A 20,722-nucleotide genomic window follows, 5' to 3' on the forward strand; every position below is an offset into this window, starting at 1 on the left:
CTGAGTGCCATTCTCTAGAATTCTCCCTTTGATTTTTGAGCCAGGGTTTCTCACTGAGCCTGGAGCTCATCAACAGGCCAGACTGGCTGGCTATGCGGCTTTGCCTCCACCTGGCAGTGCTAGATCACAGGTGTGAGGTACCGCCTAGCTGGTCCCAAGGACGTTAAGGATCTGAACTCAGGTCTTCATGAAGCAAGAACTTTACTCACTGAGCCATCTCTCCCGCCCAAATCTGAGCTTTTGAGATAAGGTCCCTCGATGTTACTCAGGCCAAACTAGAACTTCCTGTGCATTCCAAGCTAGTTTCAAACTTCTAATCCTCCTGCCTTGGCCTCCCAAGTGCTGGGACCATAGGCATAAGTCACCACACTGCACCTGATTTTTTTTTCCCTTTTTTCTGTTTTAAATAGAAGCAGAGTGAGCTTTGGGGCTGGAGAAATGGCTCAGCAGGTAGAGTAGCACATTGCTCTTGCACAGGACCTGGGTTCAGTTCCCAGCACTCACATGGAAACTTACAACTCCCTGTAACTCTAGCTTTAAGGAATCTAATACCTTCCAACCTCTGTAGGCCTCTGTAGGCATCAAACACACAGGCAGGCTAAACACACAGATACCTAAAATAACAAATAAATAAATAATAAACTCTAATAACCCGCTTAACCTGCCACGGTGTGTGGTAAAGGTGAGACTGTCGTCGGGTGTTGGCAGCGCATGCCTTTAATCCCAGCACTTAGGAGGCAAAGACAGATGGATCTCAGTGAATTTGAGGCCAGCCTGGTTTTACAAAGCGAGTTCCAGGACAGCCGGGAATGTTACACTGAGAAACCCTCTCGAAAAAAAAAACAAAAACAAACAAACAAACTAACAAAAAAGGTGAAACTGCTTTAGATTCTATTGACTACAAAACTGGGGATGTGTTAAATACTACATGACTGGTTCAGACACTGAGATGTTGAAGTCAGGCTTGGAGGCAGTTCTGAAGAGACCCAACATGTCCTGTTAGAACTGACAGGCTCACATGACAACACACACCAAAAAGTAAGTGACTCCCAGAAGTCTTCAAGGGTAAAATTAAGATTTATGAAACCCAGACTCCCCTAAGGACAGGAAATCCACTCCCAGGAGTCTATACCTTATTAATCCATTGACCTCATCCACAATGTGTCGAAGTTTGTAATAAGCATCTGTTGGGGGCAGTTTCAGCTCCAAGATCAGCCGGTCGATTTTGTTGATGCACACAGTGACTGCTAACCTCTCCTGCACTGCGTGCTTGATCAGACGCTCTGTATTCAGCATCACCTGAGAAACACAGGGCACACCGTCTACAGCAGAGCCAAAACAGACACTCTCAACACATTCGGTACAAGGGGGGAAATGGCCTGGGGGTGAAGAATCAGCTGGAAGCATCATCCCCAGGGCAGATGCGGGAATGTTAAGAGGGTACCTACCAACCAGCAGGTCTAAGAAGCAGTGCTGGGAACAAGGACGTTCTGATGTCCTTTTTCCTCCCCACCCCTTTCTGTGATCCTAATGATTAAAGCAGAGCTTTGTACACTTGGGGAATGCTGCCTCTGAGCTATGCCCCTCCCTGTTTTAGTCTATTCTCAGACAGGGTGTCACTACACTGCTCAAGCTAGTCTCAATCTGCCGGCTTCCTGCCTTGACCTCCAGAGTAGTTAGGATGACAGGAATGTGCCACCATGCCTGGATGAACAAGCCATTTTTTTGTTTGTTTGTTTGTTTGTTTGTTTGTTTTTGAGACAAGGCCTTGCTCTGTGTTCTCAGCCTGCCCCAAACTTGCAGCAGTCCTCATGCTTCCCAGGAGCTGTGATCACAGACACACAAAGCTATAGCTGGAACACAGGACCTTTCCAACACCTGTGTGCAGAAGAGTGGCAGATGTGTGGGTGGGTGGGCACCACAGCAGCAATGAGCACCCCAGATCTCTGATTCTAAATAGTGGTCTCCACTATATAGGAAGCCACGGCTTGTTGAAGAAATATCTGGTTTAGGACTGGGGCAAGCAAAGTGTGTAAGAAAATAAGTAAGTACTCAAAACATGATGAGGTGGGTCAGGAGGATAAAAAAGCCAGTTACAAGGAACTCTTGATAGCCAAAGATGAGTCAACCAGACCATCAAGATACATGAGGATATGCTGGGTATGGTAGTGCACAACTTTAATCCCAGCACTTAGGAGGTAGAGACAGGTAGGTCTTTGTGAGTTCAAAGCTATCCTGGGCTAGACAGTGAGTTCTAGGACAACCTGGGCAACGTAGTGGATCTCTTCTTCTTGAGACAGGGTTTCTCTGTGCAACTCCAGTGGTCCAGTGGTGCTGGACCTCCCTCACTGTTAGCCTTGAATTTATAGAGATCTGCCTGCCTTTGCCTCCCAAGTGCTAGGATTAAAGACACATGACACCCAGGCCTGGCTCTTTTTAACTTTTAAAATTACATTTATTTATTTTTATGTGTGTAGGTGTGTTCATGTAATAGCGTGGTGTGGAGGTCAGAGGTCAACTTTTGGAAGCTTGTTCTCTGCTTCTACTACGTGTAAGTTCAGGACTGAACTCATGTCACCAGGCTTGTAAGGCAACAAGTACCTTACAAACTGAGCCACTTTGTGAGCCAAGTAAGATCTCACCTCATTACAAAACAAAAAAAGGAAAGAAAACAATCTGTAAATATTTTTATACAACATGGGAGAGGACACGTGAGAGAGAGTATTCTGGGTACACAGAGAAATCATAAATAGATGAGAATGAGTTCCTCGTACAATGCTTGACTGAGTTTGGACTGTTAAATAAGGTGTCTCTGGCTCCCTCTGCTGGTATCACACTAGTGACCGTAGGAATAGTTAACGGCATTACCCAATTTTTCAGTTTAGAATCATACAATTCCAACTCCAATCTCACTTTGAACAATCTCAACTTTGAACATCACTTGCTTCCCTAAATTCAGAGCAAACCTGAGCCTTACCCACATGAGCTTTTATGTTCCCTGGTTCCCAGCTCACATGGCACTTTGAGTAATGTGTAGGAGGCACAGTAACAAGGGACTAGCTTCTAATGGCCCACACTTACCCCCTCAGCAGCATCAATGAAAAGGACCACTCCATCCGAGATTCGCAAGCCAGCTGTGACCTCATCAGAAAAATTCACATGTCCTGAAAACCGAATATCCAGCCATCACTTGGTAGCCTGAGGCAGTTAACCTGTGGGACCTGAGGAGCACTGCCAAGTCTGCAAACCCCAATACTCCTCTTCCTGCCCACAGCACTCTGCAGCGCATAAATTTCTCCCAGTAGAGTCCCACCCTAGGATGATTATAATAATATTAAGGGGCTGGAGAGATGGCTCAGTGGTTAAGAGCATTGACTGCTCTTCCAGAGGTCCTGAGTTCAATTCCCAGCAACCATATGGTGGTTCACAACCCCCAGTAATAAGATCTGGTGCCAACTCCTATCTGCAGGGACATATGCAGGCAGACCATTGTATACATAACAAATAAATAAATATTTTTAAAAAAAAGGCAGTTATAGTATTCCAAAGTACTCAGAAAATAATCAAGGGCTGTCCCACCTGGTGTGTCCATGATGTTGAAGAGGTAAGATTTCCCTTTGGTATCCGGCAGCACCACCGTAACAGGAGTGCTCTTGATGCCAACACCTCTCTGAAATTAAGACAGTGGTCACGACTTCTTTCCGTGCAGAGACATTCGTCAGCTGGGGGAGGGGGGGGGCAGGCAGTGTGTGTGAGTGTGTGTGTGTGTATGTGAGAACTGCTGACCGATTACACTGATGTCTCTCCTTGTAGCAGGTGTAATTGTTTTTATCTAGGCCTCTACATGGCATGATCTTGTAGATGAAACACACACACTTTTTTCTTTTCTTTTCTAATAGTCCTAGGGATCAACTCAGAGCCTTGTGCATGCTAAGCAAGAATTTTACCACAGAATTACATCTCCAGCACCAAAGACAATTTTCTTTTTGGGGGAGGGAGTATTAGAAAGTGAACACAGGGGTCTTCTCACTGCTGAGCAATATCCTCATCTCTAAATTTTTATTTTGAGACAGAGTCTCACTCAGTTGTTCAGGTTGGCCTCATTCTCATTCTGTCACCCCAGTAGGCTTTGAACTTTTTTTTTTTTCTGAGACAAGGCCTCACTATGTAGCTCTCAGGAGGGTCTGGAAGAGATCCACCCATCGTCTCTGCCTCCCAAGTGCTGGGATTAAAATCATGCACCGCTACACTCAGCTGACGTTGAATTTCTGATGGGCATGCCTCAGCACAGTAAGAATGTCATTATGATGGCTTATCCTGTGCACCACTGCTCTAAATACCCTGTGTATGTATGTGAGCCTGCCATGTAGTTCTTGAAGGGAAAGGGGGACAGATAATAAAGGAGGGGGAAAAGAAGAGGTGACAGGGGAGGAAGATCCAGACGGAAAGATAAAAGAATCACAAGCAGTCCACAGAAAATCCCCTCCCTGAAGGAGATGCACATAGTAGGCATCTTACAGAGTCCAGATGTTGTAAAGACCATGTCGAGTTTTACAAATTTGAATGTCACCTCTCAGTATTTGTCTTATTAGGTAAAATTAAGTCTACTCAGGGACTGGAAGGCTCCTGCTCCAGCTTGCCTTCCCACTTCTCACTATGGAATGACTAAATGGGAATGCCACGGCAAAGCCCCCGCCACGGCAAAGCCCCCGCCACCGCTCCCATTCGCTACAAAACTATGGCTAGTGGGCCTGTGTGTGCAAAATCTAATTTCCCAAGACACACTTACCTCTTGCTCTGTGAAGAGGATGTCTGTGTAGCACAGCTGGAAAAAATTCAGTGATGTTAGCACCTGAATCCTGTGTGCACACCATCACCATCAATCACCTTCCCTCACCTCCTCCCAACTCAGGGGGTCTCCCAGGAAACTACACTGAGCACAGCAGGGTGTTTCCACAGCAATTCCAGACAATGAGACCAGTGTCCCCACCCCCAGATGGAAAAAGTTCCTGCACGTGTGAAAAGGGTTGAGTGTGCAGGGTGGGGTGGGGAGCAGTCACTGAAGACCACACCATGGCTAGAGAGAGGGCTAAGCTGTATACCTACACTGATCTTAAAGGGGGAAAGGAGACCAGTGCCAGCCTTCACCACGTGTCTAACAGTCAGTTTGGCAGAGTCTGAACGTTTATTGCACTGAGACTAGCTGCCACTGCTGGCCTTGTTCACAGGCATTTAAATTTACCACGAAAACAACAAGGCTCAATTGTATGATATTTATAGAACAGGCTATTAATAAAACAACAGGAAAGAGGAGACTGTAAAAGTCAGAATACATCACTGAGGAGGAATCCCAAATGCAGAAGAGATCATCTAAAATTCCTGCAGGTTAACATTCCCCATGCTCCTGAGAAAGCTGAAATGACTTGCTTCCACCTATTAATAAAGTCCAGTCCCACAGCAGCAGTACGCAGACAGCACTGATGTGAGTGCTGGGTGAAGACAGGAAAGGAGCGGGCCCAAGTTATACTCACATCTTGGTCGTAGCGCTTTCTGATTTCTGGATGCGTCTGCTCTATTAAACAATCTACAAAACACGTCTGAAAGAGAAGAGATGAGTAAGACCTGCCAATTACAGAGGAAAATCTGTGCCCCTTTCCCCAAGCTCCCAATACACCATGTAATTCAGGCATGAAGGGAGGAAGAGAAAACACAAGGAGGATTATGGGACAGCAAAGGATTAACACAGAAGCCACAAGATTATTTTTCAATGAAAGATGAAATCTTTCGTGGAAAGACCTCCCTCAGGAAATAAAAGGTTATAAAAATCAGAGTAAGGCTCAATTTCTCCTTTTCTGTCCAGATGTAAACAGACTGCTCAGGTATGTAAGTGATCAGGAACAGAGTTCAGAAATGCTGGGATTTCACAACAGTTCCATAAGAGTATGCAGGAGTGTTGTCTTGTCCTCCCAACCACCCACCCAGCCTCAGGAATTCAAACTGGAATCTCTGTGACTCTAAGGGCTCAGAAGATGAGTCGGTTCAAAGAGAAATACTGTTCCAAGGGAAGCAGAACAGTCTCTCACCTTGCCGTGGTGGAGATGGCCGCAAAGGGTCACGTTTCGGATGAGCTCTGAGTTGTCCATCAGATCTGCTAAGAAACTGGAAGGGGAAAGGCAGAGATGAGGAGCTACGACAAAGCTCCCCAAGACGGTGGCACAGAGGGATTTCCAGAAATTTCCAGCAAGGAACAACTGTCAGCCCAGCTGCAGAATACCCAGAGGCAGAGCACCTGGATCTACAGAGCCCTGGCTGTGGTGCCCATGACATAACAACCCAGAAAAGGACCGATGCCCTCCAGATGAAAGGGCACGTGCGTGCGTCACAGAGAACATGGGAAGACTAGAGGACAGCTTGTAGGAACGGGGTCTCTCCTGCCATGCAAGTCTCAGGAATAAACTTAGAATGACACCTGTGTCCCCTGGCCATCATGCTCACCCCCACAGGGATTTCAACAGTAAAATGATTGGAAAAGGAAAGGTTGAATTAAAAAGTGGCAGGCATGGTGGATCACATCTGTAGTCTCAGTGCTTAGGAGGTGGAGGCAGCAGAATCAAGACCAGCCTAGAATGCATATGACCTGGGTCAGGGGAGGGATGAGAAGAATGCAAAGATCAGCTGAGCATGGTGGTACAGGTTTATAATTTCAACACCTAGTAAGTGGAGGCAGGGGGAGCAGGAATTTAATGTCATCCTTGGCTATCTAAGGAATTTTTTTCTTAAAAAGCCAACAAACAAAAATCAGGCAGGGCAATGGTAGCACACACCTTTAATCCCAGTCCTCAAGAGGCAGAGGGAGCCCAACCTCTGAGTTTGAGGCCAGCCTGGTCTACAGAGTGAGTTCTAAGACAGGCAAGGCTACTCTGGAAAACCCTATCTCCAAAAATCAAAAAACACCCTCCCCCCCAAAAAAAAACAAAAAAAACAAACAAACAAAAACAAAAAACCCTACCACCATCAAAATAGAGAGAATGAGAGACAGGACAACAAAAACAGGTTATCAGCAGGGGCTTCCTGGAGCCATGTTTCAGCTGCTGATCACAGCTCTGGACGTCTAGACGAGAGCAGGGAGAGAACTGAACTTCAATACCCAGCAGCCATGGTTCTGGCAGATCATAAAAAACTGCTGTTGTAATTCTCTGGCTCCTTCAATCATAAACCACCTTTTCCTGCCTTAAGAAAAGATGGCCGCAGTATTTCTTTGGAAAACTGAGAGACCTTATAACTTACTCCATCTCATACACCGTGACAGGTAATGTCTGCTCCATCAGAGTGAACTTCTTGGTTTTCACTGGCTTTATAATGGGCTCTAGGAGGAAAAAGGAAAAGTAGTGACACATAGTTAGGAATAAACCAAAAATACAGCACTCGATTCTGCTGGACTGGGCTTTAGAGCCCATGATGTATAACACCAATTTGTTTTATTCTCACGGATCTGTCACTCAGGTTGACAGCTGGGGATGCTATTTCAGCATGAGACAGTGAAGAGACATGAACTCATGAGCTTATTTGGTGTGGTATGGAGAAACAACAGACACATTTTAAAACGGAATCGCTTTCCAGAACCACTACTCAGAGCTGGACAATTGCACCACTGAGGACGGCTGAGAAGGGCTAGAATATGCACAGGAAAACATTAGACCGAAGAGAAAACTCAGCAGTTTTTAAGCCCCAAGAAGTTGGTAAAGCACTAATTCCTTTAAAACTATGTATATTTTTAATTATTTTATTTCATGTGTGTGTTTTGCCTTTGTGTATATTTGTACACCATGTGTATGCCTGGTGCCCTCAGAGGTCAAAAAAGGGCACTGAATCTTCTGTGAAAAATGGTTTTGAGCTGTCATGTGGGTGCTTGGAATTGAGCCTGAGTTCTCTGCAAGAACAGTCAGTGCACTTAACCACCAAGCCTTCGCTACAGGTCAAAAGTACTAACTGTTTACTAACAAGTTAAGAGTTTCGCTGAATATTAAAACAAAGTTAATTGAATCTTAGTCCATAAACAATACTGGAAATTAAAGAAAAAAATATCACCCAATTCATTCACGTAACTTTGAAGATTCACTGACAGCTAGGCAAGGTTCCCTCCGGCCATACCTGTGAGAGGCTGGGTGTCTTCCTCCTGAACTATGGTCTCCACCTCAGGGCCGTACACCTCCTCGGCGGTGGGGTAGTACTTCTTGTCCTCATGCAGCACCACCTCCATCCCCGGGTGGTCATCATCGTGCTCTCCCACGTCATCCTCGTCCTCATCGTCATCCATCTAAAGGCAAGGGGAGAGGGAGGACAGAAGGGTACCTTTTCCTGCTTGACAACCGCTTCCTTAAGTTCTGTGTGGTGAGGAGGGCCCCCACTCCCTGGAAGACCCTCCACTCAAGGGACACTGGGGGCCTTGGCTATGGCAGCTCAGCTGCACCAAACCTGCCCCTCTCCTAATGGGATCATGGGATCACTGGGCACAGTGGATTGAGATTAAGAAAAAAATCAAACAAACAAAAAACACCCCACTTTTTCCAAGGCACACATCAAGAGTCAGAGGCAAAAATGAGGAACAAACCTATATCGTTACATTTTTCACTTAGCTGAACAAAATTGGCTTTGGAAAATGATCATGGTTACAAATAGTAACAGATGCTGCCAAGAATGTGAAAGCTGAGGTCCTCACAGGCTGGGCAGGAAACAGTGCTGCTGCTCTGGAAAGCTCTTCAAAGCATTCAACATAGTGTGGAATACAACCAAGCAATTCCAGTCCCAAACAGTGTCCTAGTTAGGGCTTCTATTTTGTTGTTGTTGTTTGAGACAGGATTTCTCAGTGTAGCCCAGGCTATCCTGGAACTCACCCTGTAGACCAGGCTGGCTCAAGCTCAGAGATCCCCCTGCCTCTGCCTCCTCAGTGCTGGGATTAAAGGTGTGCACCACCACCATCCGTAGGGTTTCTATTGCTGTGATAAAACACCATGACCATCTCTGAGAGAAAAGGGTTTAATTCTGTTAATACTTCCAAATCATAGTACATTTGAGGGAAGTCAGGGCAGGAACCTGGAGGCAGGAGCTGAAAAGAACTCACAGAGGAATGGAATGCTACTTACTGGCTTGCTCCTCATGGCTTGCTCAGCCTGTTTTGTTATAGTACCTAGGATCACCAGCCCAGGGGTGGCATTACCCACAGTGAGCTGGACCCTCCCTCATCAGTCAATCCAGAAAATGCAACACATGTTTACCCATAGGCCAGTTGGGTGAGCCCCCCCCTTTTTTGGAGACAGGGTTTCCTTGTAGCTTTAGTACCTGTCCTAGAACTATTTCTTGTAAACCAGGTTGGCCTCAAACCCACATAGATCTGCCTATGTCTGCCACCCAAGTGCTGGGATAAAAGGCATATGCCACCACTGCCTGGCGAGGTTTACTCTTTTAAGAGGACTCTAGCTTGTCAAGTTGACACAAAACTAGCTGGTATTAAGTATAAACCTCAAATACATAAAATTACAGACGCACAAAGACTTCTACATAATTATTCTTGGTACTATTATTCATAGTAGCAAAACAAAAAACTAGAAACCCAAAAGGAGACCAATTTATGACTGGGTAGTGAAACATACTGTTTTCATATGAACAATATTGGCAATAAAAAGAAAAGAAATGCACATATCACCTGTGTACATAAAGCTACAACACAGATGAACTCTAAAACATGATACAAAGCAAAGGTAACCGGCATAAAAGTCTTCAAGTTGTATCACCTCATTTACACGCAAATACAAAGGGAAAGAAAACAGGGCTGTATCAAAAGAAAAAGAAAACTGAGAGCAGGGATGGCACGGTCAGAACAAAATGCTGGCATTCTTCCTTCAGTGAGAGGAGGGCTGAAGGCCTGAAACCAGCCAGAGGCTCACCACAGAGCTCCCTGCATGCATGTGAAGATGTGGGGTTGGACCACTGCTTGAATGTGAGGGAAGCTGAGGCCCAGAGGAGTGCTGCTTGTCAGCAGACAGGAGGGAATGCTGAAAGGATGCTCATTAGCTTTGCTTTAGGTCTGCCTGAGCTGCTGCATGATGCTCAGGTGGAGACATTAGAGGAGCTGAAGTTACTACAGAAAAGCCCACGGTTCCATTCCTAATGCACTCAGCCGTATGCGGCAGAAGACTGGCTTGGCAGCTATTTTGGAGCCACCATCAGGAGGATAAGTTTGGCTACTGAAAGAGCTGACGTAATCTCAGGCCACTTTAGCAGAAGTAGAACATACAGATGGCAGGAGGTAACCAGGCAGCCTACCACTGGAGGTATTTGCCTTCTCTTTTAAAAAACTGGCTGACATTTTGGGATTTGTGTGAAGGAAAACAGACGCCCACCACAGTATCTACCCACCTCACTGTGCGCAATGCCTTCCGCTCTGTTCTTGTGGGTGAACTGTTTGTTTTCAGTCAACTAAGCCCCATCTCCAATCCCTCCTCACCACTCAAGACCTTCACCCAGCACTTCTCCCTCCCCGTCTGCACCATTAGTTTTCCCTCACTGGTGGGTCATCCAGTCAGTGTGCCTTAAACCTTCACTCTGGGTATGATGGTGCACACCTTTATACTTTATATGTACTTGGGAGGCAAAGTCACAGGATCTCTGAGAGTTTGAAGCCAGTCAGAACTACGTAATGGAGAGATCATGCCCCCCCCCCCCCAACAAAACAAACCTCACAAACAAAAACCCTCTGCTTGCCATCCCAGCTAATCTGGAAGCTGAGGAAGTAAATTCAGTGCCGGCTGACCGGCTCCCTGCAGAATGAGCAACCGTCTTACAAACTCTTATGCATTAGAGCTCCAAATAGCTTGTTTTGTTTTTCTGAGACAGGGTTTCTCTGGCTGTCCTGGAACCCACTCTGTAGACCAGGCTGGCCTCAAACTCAGAGCCTTGCCTGTCTCTGCCCCCAAGTGCTGGGATTAAAGATGTGCACCCAGTTTTCTTTTGTTTTTTTTTTTTTTTTTTAAGAAAGGATTTCACTCTGGAGTTCAAGCTGGCCTTGAGCTTGTGATCTTCTTGCTTTTCTTTTTTTAAAGATTTATTTATTAACTGTACAGTGGTTTGCCTGCCTGCGGGCCAGAAAAGGAAACCAGATCTCATTACAGATGGTTGTGAGCCACCATGTGGTTGCTGGGAATTGAACTCAGAACCTTTGGAAGAGCAAGCAGTGCTCTTAACCTCTGAGCCATCTCTCCAGCCTGATCTTCCTGCTTTTCAACTGCTAGGATTACGGGCACGTGCTACCATGTCCAACAAGCCCCAAAATCCTATGCACATTTCTACTGGCCAAATCACATGTATCCCTATAATCCCAGAACCTGGGAGACCAAGGCACAAAAATCACGAGTTCACTCCCATCCTGGGCTACTTAATGACTTCTACAGCTTGGACTACAGTGTGAGACCCTGTCTCATATTAAAAAGAAAAAAAAAATCACAAAAACCTTGTTGTCTTGGCAGAGCAATATACACCTATAATAGCACCTGGAAGAGGGATCATTAGTTCAAGGCCAGCTTGGCTGCATAGTGAATTCCAGGGCACTCTTATCTAACTCTTACCTAAATAGCAAGTGCCCGCTCCCCTCTACCCCCCCCCCAAAGTAAAGTATTTAAAAATAGCTGGTGTAAACCTCAGTAGAACACTTCATACCAAATACAAGGCCTTGGGTTGAGTGCCGCACACTAGGGAGAAGGGAGCGGCATTATCAGATGCTGATCCCAAATGCTCCACTCATCACAAAGCGGGGACACAGCATGAAATGGTGCAAGAACACAACACCATGTACTCAAGTTTAACCGTATGCACAAAATATAGACTACGCATTTAGCAACTCCCACCGACAGAACAAAACACCCATCATTAGAATGCCTACTATGGCAGCAGTGTGGGAGTAAGACTGATTAATAGATTAACTTAACAAGAGCAGAGACTTACACAGCAAAGACACTGAGGAGCTCAGGAAAAGCATTCATATGCCCCCTCACCATTCACTTTCTTATTACGATTTATATTTATGTGCATTCATATCTTGCCCACATGTATGTCTATGTGAGGTGTACAGATCCCCTGGAACTGGAGTTACAGACAGTTGTGAGCTGCCAAGTGGGTGCTGAGAATTGAACCTGGGTTCTCTGGAAGAAGCGGTGTTCCTAACTGCTGTGCCATCTCTCCATTTTTCTTCTTTGCATTGTTAGCAGGTTTACGGAGCTGTAACTCACCATCTTAAACACACAGTTCAGTGTTTTTCGTCCACCTGCACAGCTCCACAATCAATTCTGGACACTTTATCCCTGAAAGGAACTGTCTTCCTGAGTTCTCGCCTTCCAACCTGAGCACCCTCTGGTCACCCTTTGTTTCTACAGCTATGCCCCCATTCTCGGGGTCCACATCGAAGGCTGCTTCCTTAGATGCATCTCTTGGTTCCCGGGTCAGGAACGCCTCCTCACAGACTCTTACTATGGTACTGAATGTGCATCACCTAACTGGCACCTGTCTCCTCCTGTCTCCTCTGGTAAATACTTCTGTACTTCATCTCCTCCTGGAAGTAGTAAATTCCGGGCAGGCAAAGCTGTGACCCACTCTCTTTGCATCCTGAATCTTTGCAAAGAGCTCTGCAAACACTACTGAATGAAACACTGGGCGTTATTTCGTCTGGACTCCATTTGCTGGGATCACTTTGAATTCTGACTGTTATCTAATGTGTCAGCTTTAATGTGCTGTGGTCAACAAGCTCCAGTCTCTACCTGCATGCAAGTGAATGACAGAAAGGTTGGGAAGGACAGAACAGAGCAGAGAGGTCTTTGTGTGACAAGATAGGAGGATCTCCCAGGCTAAGTGGCCAGCCAGTCTAGACTAACCTCCTAGTAAGAAAATTTGTCTCGGCGAAGGTCACGGACAACATGGTGCCCCCAGTTCAGGTCTCTCCGCTCATCAAGCTCGGCCAATACTCAGCCCTGGTCCTCGGCATGGCCTACGGTGCCAAGCGCTATAGTTACCTAAAGCCCCGGGCAGAGGAGGAGAGGAGGGTGGCAGCGGAGGAGAAGAAGAGACTAGATGAGCTGAAACGGATTGAAAGAGAACGGGCAGAAGGTATGGCTTTTAGCTCCACTCCCCACACCCAGGTTTTCTGGAAGTAGCTGCTGTCCTCCGTGGAGCCTAGCGGAATGTGCAGGCCGGCCATGCTGCAGCATTGTCTTCAGAGAGGCTGCCAATGAGCAGGCCCTCTGACCCCTCTCTATTGACTTCCTGTAGATTCCAGTCAGGTGGAGTGGGCATTGCCCTGGGATGCAAGGGATGGTTTTAGTATCAAAAGTGAGGTTCTCTTGGAATTAGATTCTGGGTTTTTTATAAATGCAGTCCTGAAGTCCTCGCAGGAAGCCCGAGTGTGTATAACATATGACACTGTCTCTTCTCGATTTTCAGCTCAAGACGACAGCATACTCAAGTGAAGCGTCAGTGAGCTTGCCTTTCTTAAGTCGCTGAGGATGAATAAAGCTTTGTCGTGCGATGCTCCGGCTGCCTCTCTTTACTGCCTTGGTTGTTTGCTTCTAGACCGGCTCTGCAGTTGTTTCCTGGGTTTTCATGGGGGAGGGGGCGGTTTCAATGGAATTCGTGATCATTGCCTGATGTGGATACAAAGTGCAGCTTGGGAGGGTGCCGAGGTAAGGCCTAGCTGGGCTCCAAGGATGCCAAGGAAATAGTGGCTTAGCCGCCTGGATGCAGCTCACTCTGCTCTGAGCTCGACTGCTTTTGTCAGCTGCTCAGGCCCTGTACAAGGCTGGTGGGGGTTGATGCCTTCACAATAACATGGGTCTTGTACCACCCGACTCATAATTTCCCCTGGGTCTTGGAAGGTGGCCCTCCATCCGAACCCCTGGGTTCCTGTATCCTGGCCACTAGTTTTTTTCAACTTGACACAAACTAGTCATCTGGGAAACGGGAACCACTATCGAGGAATTGTCTAGCAAACTGGCTCATGGTTATATCTATGGGGTATTCTCTTAACTGATGGTTGATGTGGGACTGTCCAGCCCACTGTGGGTGGTACCACTCCTGGGCAGATGGTTTTGGACTGTGTAAGAAAGCAAGCTGAGCAAGCCAGTAACAGCATCCTTCCATGGTTTCTGTCTCTGTTCCTGCTTGAGTTCCCGTCCTGATGGTCCATCCTCCATGATGGACTGTTATGGAGATATGTAAACCAAAAAAACCCTTAACCCCCAAGTTGCTCTTGGTCATGGTTATTACAGCAACCAGAAGCAAAGCAGAAGTGTTACTGCTCCCTCAGTTTTATGCCTTGCACAGGTTTCATAGGTTTAGAGCCTTATTATTATTTTAAAGAGAGTTGAGAGAAGCTGCATATGTGTGCTTGAAAGCCCTGTATTTGGTATAAAAAAAAAAAGCAGACTGAGTGAAAAGCTGCTTCCCCCCTCCACTTCCCCGAAATGGTATCCCACTATCTTGGACTCAGGATTAAATTTGCCACCTCTTCCCAGTGCTGAAGTCAAACTGCTAGATGTATTCTCTTCCCAGGACTGGGAAAACAATTTCGCTGGGATCCCATGAGTTTGTTCTCTGCCAGATAGTGTGTGTCTAAAAGCCTAGTCTTGTGAAGTCCCACTGAACTTAACAACAAACAGCTGCAGTGTTTATAGCAGACAGATCTGCTGACTGGTTCCTTCAGGAGGATCCCACCCAGGCTTTCAGTACAGGTTATCCCCATTCGGGCCACTTCCATTGGATCTCAGCCCTGCTCACAGCTTTGACCCAGCAGAGCTCTCAATGGATCAAGTATGATGTGCCGTCAAGTGATGTTAGCAGATGGAACTGAATACCTATATGCACACGTGTGTACAAGAGTAGCGCTCTGACTTAAGTCAATTCGCAAATCCTTTTGTAAAGATCTTTGTGGGAACTTCATCAAACCAGATAAATACGGACTAAACCATTTAACATTCATAGCTGGCTTTAATTTGAAAAAAAAAAACCTTTACAATTTAAAAATATTCAGTTATATTTGATCTTTTTCTTCTGCTGTTTCATAATGTCTTATACCAAGCTGCAGAGTCGTCTCCAGTGGGTGAGTGGCAGGAGGGCCCAGCAGCCACTAGATAGGTTTTACAGGATACAGCAGGTTGAGGACTTGGGTGCTGGACCACCATTGCAAATTTCTGTGCCCACTGCAAGAGAAGATAGACTGAGTGGTCGCTTGGTCTGCCTTCTACACCAGGTGCCCTCTAATAGCGCCAGTAGGTTCTCCCTCCAGGGGTTAAACTGGATCTGAGAACAACCCAAGCGGATTATGCTGAGTCTCAGTGCCTGAGCCTCTCCGGTCACTGCGCCCTGATTACTTTCAGCCCTGACCTCCCATGACCCAGAAGCTGCCTTATTCAGTGTGCTCTCTCAATGGCTGTGGAGAACCCCAGGCCCAGGGTAAATAAACCCTGGAAAAGATAATATCACTGGGATTTTGATCTGGGGTGCAGTGGGTTGTTAACTGAGTCACAGGATACAGGTTAGCACTGACAATTTAACTCTTGCTTAGCTCACTGATTTCGTTTTTGCCTTTGTGTTGTGTCTAATTCAGATTTGCTCTTTGGTTTCTGAGGATAGTTTTGGGGGATTACAGGCATGTGCTACCACACCTGGGAACAACTACTTATTGAAACTGCCTTATTCAGTGAGCTCACTTCTCATGTATAGGAATATAGCATTCCTGTCTGAGTGAGAGAACATTTCGGTCTGATCTGTTATCTGCATGGCATGAGCAGCTATGCCCCTTGAAGGACAGGAGAGATGGATGGGCATTCTTTGGCTCCAGAATCTCAGCCTCAGCTGCTGGGCTATATGAATTAGCCTCCCTTTCTGACTCCTTGGTGATTTTTTTTTTTTTTTTTTTTTTTTTTTTTTTTTTTTGTCCCATGTTACAGCATTGACTCGGGCGTTGACTCTGAGCCCATCCCAGTCCTCTGTGGGGTCCAGACCTTTCTTGGTTGCTGTTCTGTCTTCTTCCTTCTTTTCTTCCTCTAGGGCCTTGACTTTGGCCTCATACTCATCAGCCAGTGCTTTCCACTCCTTCCTGTTATTCTGCAGCCGGTCATACATGGGCAGGATCTCTTCATGAAAGCGAGAAAATTCCTAGAGGGAACTGAGAAGTCACTGTGCTGTCCCCTGCTCCTGGAGGGCTCAGATAGTAGCTCTTCAAAGGTCTCGGGCTTCCCTGCAGCAAGCTCAACAGACTGAGGATGCTCTCATATCTGTGATGTATTTTATTTTAAAAGTCATAAGGACAGTGAAGTGAGGCCCCACACTCCCCGGCACTATGCTTGTAAGGTGACCACTACTGATCCCCAGGTCACACGAGCTGTGGCTGCACCAGGCCCAGCGTGAGCTTGGTTCCCCACCCTCAGCTGTTCCACGTGGGGCTGAACCCTACACGATGTCACATAGAGTCGATCAGCATAGGAAAGAACCACTGTAGTCTTCCCTTTCCAGAGAGTCCCCAAGGAGGAGGGCAGATAGGAGCTTGTGTGAGAGGGAGCTGTTGGGTGGATGTACTTCTGACAGAGACCTAGCAGGATGAGCATCCCAAGAATAGAGCAGGGAATGTCAGCTGCAGCAGGGCTGGAAGCTTCAACGAGCCCTGGAACTGCTTTCAGGTGATGCAGATGGACCGAGGAAGACAGTGGGGCCTCCAGGGACCCCCTCTTTCTGCTTGCCTGGCTGCTTAGGATTGGCTTCACCTGGAATCACACAGTGTCTGCCTTACAATGTGGGGTCCGTTACCACGGAGGACAACCAGAGTAGGTGGAGCTGGGGTGTCATGTGCACCACACAAGGACACTGTAGTCAGGCCTATCTTTCGAGTCTCTCCAAGTTCCTGCCTCATGTTCTACAATCAATAGCAGAACTCAAACCTTGGCATGCATTGGTGCCTGATCAGCTAGTGGGAACACAGCTGCTGTCGTGTTCTTCAGGTTGTATTGGGGTATGCCAGTGGAGACAGACTCAGGCTCACCTCCACATTTTCACAGAAACCTAGTAGGCAAGTTGCAGTCGTTTTCCTGAAGACAGTGTGCCCATTGTGAGTAGTGGCACTCTGAGGCTGGGATCTTTAAAGTGAGACCTCAGGGTGAGTAAGGACCTTCTAGGGGTGCACTAGGTGCTTCTGAAGGACATTCACAAATTTTGGGACAGACCATTGGCTGGGAGGTTGAGATGGGTGTTGTGATAGGGTAGAAGGACAAGTGTATTGTACATCATACCTTATCAGATAAAGGTGGAGACCACAGAAATGTCCCCGCAAGATCACAGCTGGGTCCAGCCCATTCCCTACCCATTCTCGGCCAGTCCACCCCAGGCCACATAGAACAACTCTGTTGCGCACCTTGTACACGAAAGTACATACAAAGTCAATGAAGCCAACTTGCAGCTTTGGGAGCTCAGCTGCTTTGTTCCGGTCCATCATGGGCTTGTGGAGGAAACACAGGAAGATGAAAAGGATGCTGCTCCCCTCTATGAGACTTTTTTTTTTTTTTTTTTTTTTTTTTTTTTTTTGAGACAGGGTTTTTTCTGTGGCTTTGGAGCCTGTCCTGGAACTAGCTCTTGTAGACCAGGCTGGCCTCAAACTCACAGAGATCCGCCTGCCTCTGCCTCCCAAGTGCTGNGACCTCTTTACAGATGGTTATGAGCCACCATGTGGTTGCTGGGAATTGAACTCAGGACCTTTGGAAGAGCAGGCAATGCTCTTAACCACTGAGCCATCTTTCCAGCCCCCTATGAATCTGTTTTTCATTGACAGTTCTATACGTTTATACAATGACGCTAGCTGTTCTCACCCCATTCCTGTCTCGTTTCCACTAAAATCATTCATTCCCTAAAGACCCTACTTCTTTAAATCTACATTTTACTCATGTTCTGAACAATGCTAAAACATTAGAGCCACTTTCAGTGCCTGTTGCCAATTGGATGAAAATGTTCAGCACTTGCTTGTTTGAACACCCGGCCCCCAGTTGGTGGTGCTGTTTCAGGCTGCTGTGCAACATTAGGAAGACGGAGCCTTGAACCTTACAGTCTGGTTCTGGCTTCTGTCCTCTCTGCTTCCTAGCGTCCTGAGATGTGAGTAAGTAGCTGTCACAGAACCAACTGCTGCCGTGTGTTCTCCACCATGAGCCACTGAAGTCCTTCAAATCAGGAGCCACAAATCCCTCCTCCTTTAGTTGGTTTTCGACAGGTATTTGTGATGACAAAAAAACATAAATCATACCCCTCCTTAAAAAAATAATCTTCTCACTAATTCTTTAGAGCTATATTTTAGAGACAGGATCTCATGTAGCCCAGGTTTGCCTCAAACTCGTTATGAAATTAAGGCTGACTTTGAACTCTTTATTTCCTGCCCCCATTTCTAAGTATTGGGATTACATAACTTCCTGGCTTTTTTATATAAAGTGCCTTTTGCGAGCCTTAAACTATTCTAAACTCTATCTCCCACTCCTAACCTGAAGTAATAGAAACCTGCCCCCTCCTTTTGTATGCCGCCCCCGAAAAGGGTTTCTCTGTTTAGCTCTGGCTGTCCTAGAACTTGCTAGACAACACTGATCTTGAACTCACGAGATCCACATGCCTCTGCCTCCCAATGCTGGGATTAAATCTATGTGCCACCACCGCCCAGCTTTGTATGCCACTTTTAAAATCTGAGTTTACAAGGCTGTTCCAGGTGTAGATGCGCTAACGTAGCTGACTGCCCGTGGTGAAAGAGCTCACTCGTGCCTGTCAGGAGACAATGCAGGGAACTAGCAGAGTCCACAGAACTGTTACTAGAGTCCGGATTCCAAGACCATATCATGAATGAAACTCTCTTATATTCCTGCCTAAGCTTTCAGGAGCCAACACAAAATCCCAATAAAAGTCATGTTATAAAAAAGGCAATATTAGAAATACATGCAGGCTATTATGGGAGCATTGTTTTAAAAACGGAGATGGATAAAGAAAACAATGTTCAGCTGGGCAGTGGTGGTGCCCACCTTTAATCCCAGCACTCGGGAGGCAGAAGCAGGTGGATCCCTATGAGTTTGAGGCCAGCCTGGTCTAAAGAGCTAGTTCCAGGACAACTAGGGCTATGACACAGAGAAACTTTGCCTTGAAAAACCAAAAAAAAAAGAAAAACAAACAAACAAAAAACCCAACGTTTGTTTTGTTTTACCTCATCAAGATCTTTTGTCTCTCTTCCCAGTTCATCATCATCTTCATCAGAATCAAGCTCTGGTCCAATATAATTCCCAAATTCATCATACAAGTCAGTATCCATGATGCTAAAATTCAAGAAGAGACCGGTCAGTATCTGGCAAGTCCTGAAAGCCTGCACCACGGCCTGTCTCCTTTACATCCATCCTTCAGGAGTTAACTCATGACTGCCCAATCTACTGAAGAATCTCCCCAGAGTCCAGTACTTTCTCCACTTCTCTGCCTTACTCATTTTATCTATTTGCACACACCCCATTTATGTTCATTTTATTCTCCCAAGACTCCCATCAGGTGATGGCACAAACTTTTACAGAAAGTTGTTTAGGGAACAAGCCAGGCTCACTTCTGCCTCAGAACCAATGAACTTGTCATTCCCATCATCTCGGGCTACTTATACCTTGTCAACACATTTAACTCAGTTTCTCCTTTAATATCCACCTATCTGTCACTCTAAAAATCCCCCACACACACTTGCCAAGCACTCCCCCCCATACTAATTTGGTGCTTAGGATCAAATCCTGGGCCTCACACTAAACACTCCACCACTGAGTTACAGCCCCAGCCAAGTAAACAAAGCCTTCGCTTGACTAGTAATTGGGGAACGGGAGTGTATATTTGTCACTGATAAATGCTAATAATAAATCGGAGGGGAAAACATACAAAAATAGTGCATGGCACAAAACAGACCCTCAATAGGCCCTCAACAAGTTTTTCGGAGTTTTTTTGGGGGGTGGGGTAAATTAATAACATGCTTAGTTAAGAAGAGCTAGTCTCTAAATACTAAACCTACATCTTACCGCTACAACGCAGATCCTCAAAGAAATGCTCAATCTTTTCTGCGTTAGCTTTTTGAACCAGACTCAATGCTTAGCCTAGGCTGGCCTTGAACCTGTGACAATCTTCCAGCCTCGGTCTCCAGAGCGGGAGAAATAGGCATCAGGGACCACAGCCAGCTCGGATGCCGAATATTTTGAAGCTTGGCGGTGAAGGAAGCACCAATGGAAGTGGGAGTGGCAGGGATCTGGGTTGTTAGAGTCACCTCTCTCTACCCAGGGACGGGATTTAAACTATGCAGGGTGTCGGGGTTTCCCCGGAACCGTCGGTGTGTGCGTGTGTTAGGGTGGGGGCAACTTTCATTCCCTTTCCCACTCCAGGCTTCACTCTGTCCCTGTGTGAAGCGAAAGGGATAAATACTATATAAATCGCCTTCTCCCAAGCTCATGTTCTCTCGTGTCCCAACCTTCCCAAGTCAGCTCACCCGCCTCCTGCTCAGCAGAGCGCTCCCGGTCCGCCGCCTGAGCCCGCGCTTCCGCTGCACGCCGCGACAACGCCGGCGCCAGGCTCGGGGAAGGACCCCGAGCGCGTCGCTGCCCGCTTCGCCTGAGCGGACAGCCCTTTGCCTGAAAAACGGCTTTGAGGA

The 20,722-nt window shown here is 46.6% G+C and overlaps 2 protein-coding genes across 3 annotated transcripts in view; one reads left to right on the plus strand and one right to left on the minus strand.

Moving 5' to 3' along the window:
- The window catches only part of Eftud2 (elongation factor Tu GTP binding domain containing 2), a 42,381-nt gene extending 21,667 nt beyond the window's left edge, over positions 1–20,714 (minus strand). Inside the window, exons 1-10 of one of the 2 annotated variants that reach the window (XM_050156552.1) lie at positions 20,561–20,714; positions 19,262–19,370; positions 8,152–8,317; positions 7,288–7,366; positions 6,084–6,159; positions 5,532–5,597; positions 4,790–4,825; positions 3,580–3,670; positions 3,082–3,164; positions 1,133–1,299 (exon numbers count right to left, since the gene is read on the minus strand). In XM_050156552.1, coding sequence (XP_050012509.1) covers positions 1,133–1,299; positions 3,082–3,164; positions 3,580–3,670; positions 4,790–4,825; positions 5,532–5,597; positions 6,084–6,159; positions 7,288–7,366; positions 8,152–8,317; positions 19,262–19,366 — 869 coding nt within the window. In that variant the 5' untranslated portion in view covers positions 19,367–19,370; positions 20,561–20,714. Of the gene's footprint in view, positions 1–1,132; positions 1,300–3,081; positions 3,165–3,579; positions 3,671–4,789; positions 4,826–5,531; positions 5,598–6,083; positions 6,160–7,287; positions 7,367–8,151; positions 8,318–19,260; positions 19,371–20,560 lie in introns of both variants that reach the window. The other variant, XM_050156553.1, reaches the window with a different exon arrangement.
- On the plus strand, positions 12,924–13,575 carry LOC126510171 (ATP synthase subunit e, mitochondrial-like). Its single transcript, XM_050156594.1, has 2 exons — positions 12,924–13,152; positions 13,486–13,575. Exons 1-2 carry the CDS (start codon positions 12,963–12,965, stop codon positions 13,509–13,511), a joined length of 216 nt encoding a protein of 71 aa, XP_050012551.1. The 5' UTR covers positions 12,924–12,962; the 3' UTR covers positions 13,512–13,575.
- Positions 20,715–20,722: the final 8 nt, after the last annotated feature.

Source organism: Alexandromys fortis, unplaced genomic scaffold (assembly GCF_014885135.2).
Source record: "Alexandromys fortis isolate MF-2015 unplaced genomic scaffold, M_Fortis_MF-2015_v1.1 scaffold_31, whole genome shotgun sequence".
Classification (NCBI taxonomy): domain Eukaryota; kingdom Metazoa; phylum Chordata; class Mammalia; order Rodentia; family Cricetidae; genus Alexandromys; species Alexandromys fortis.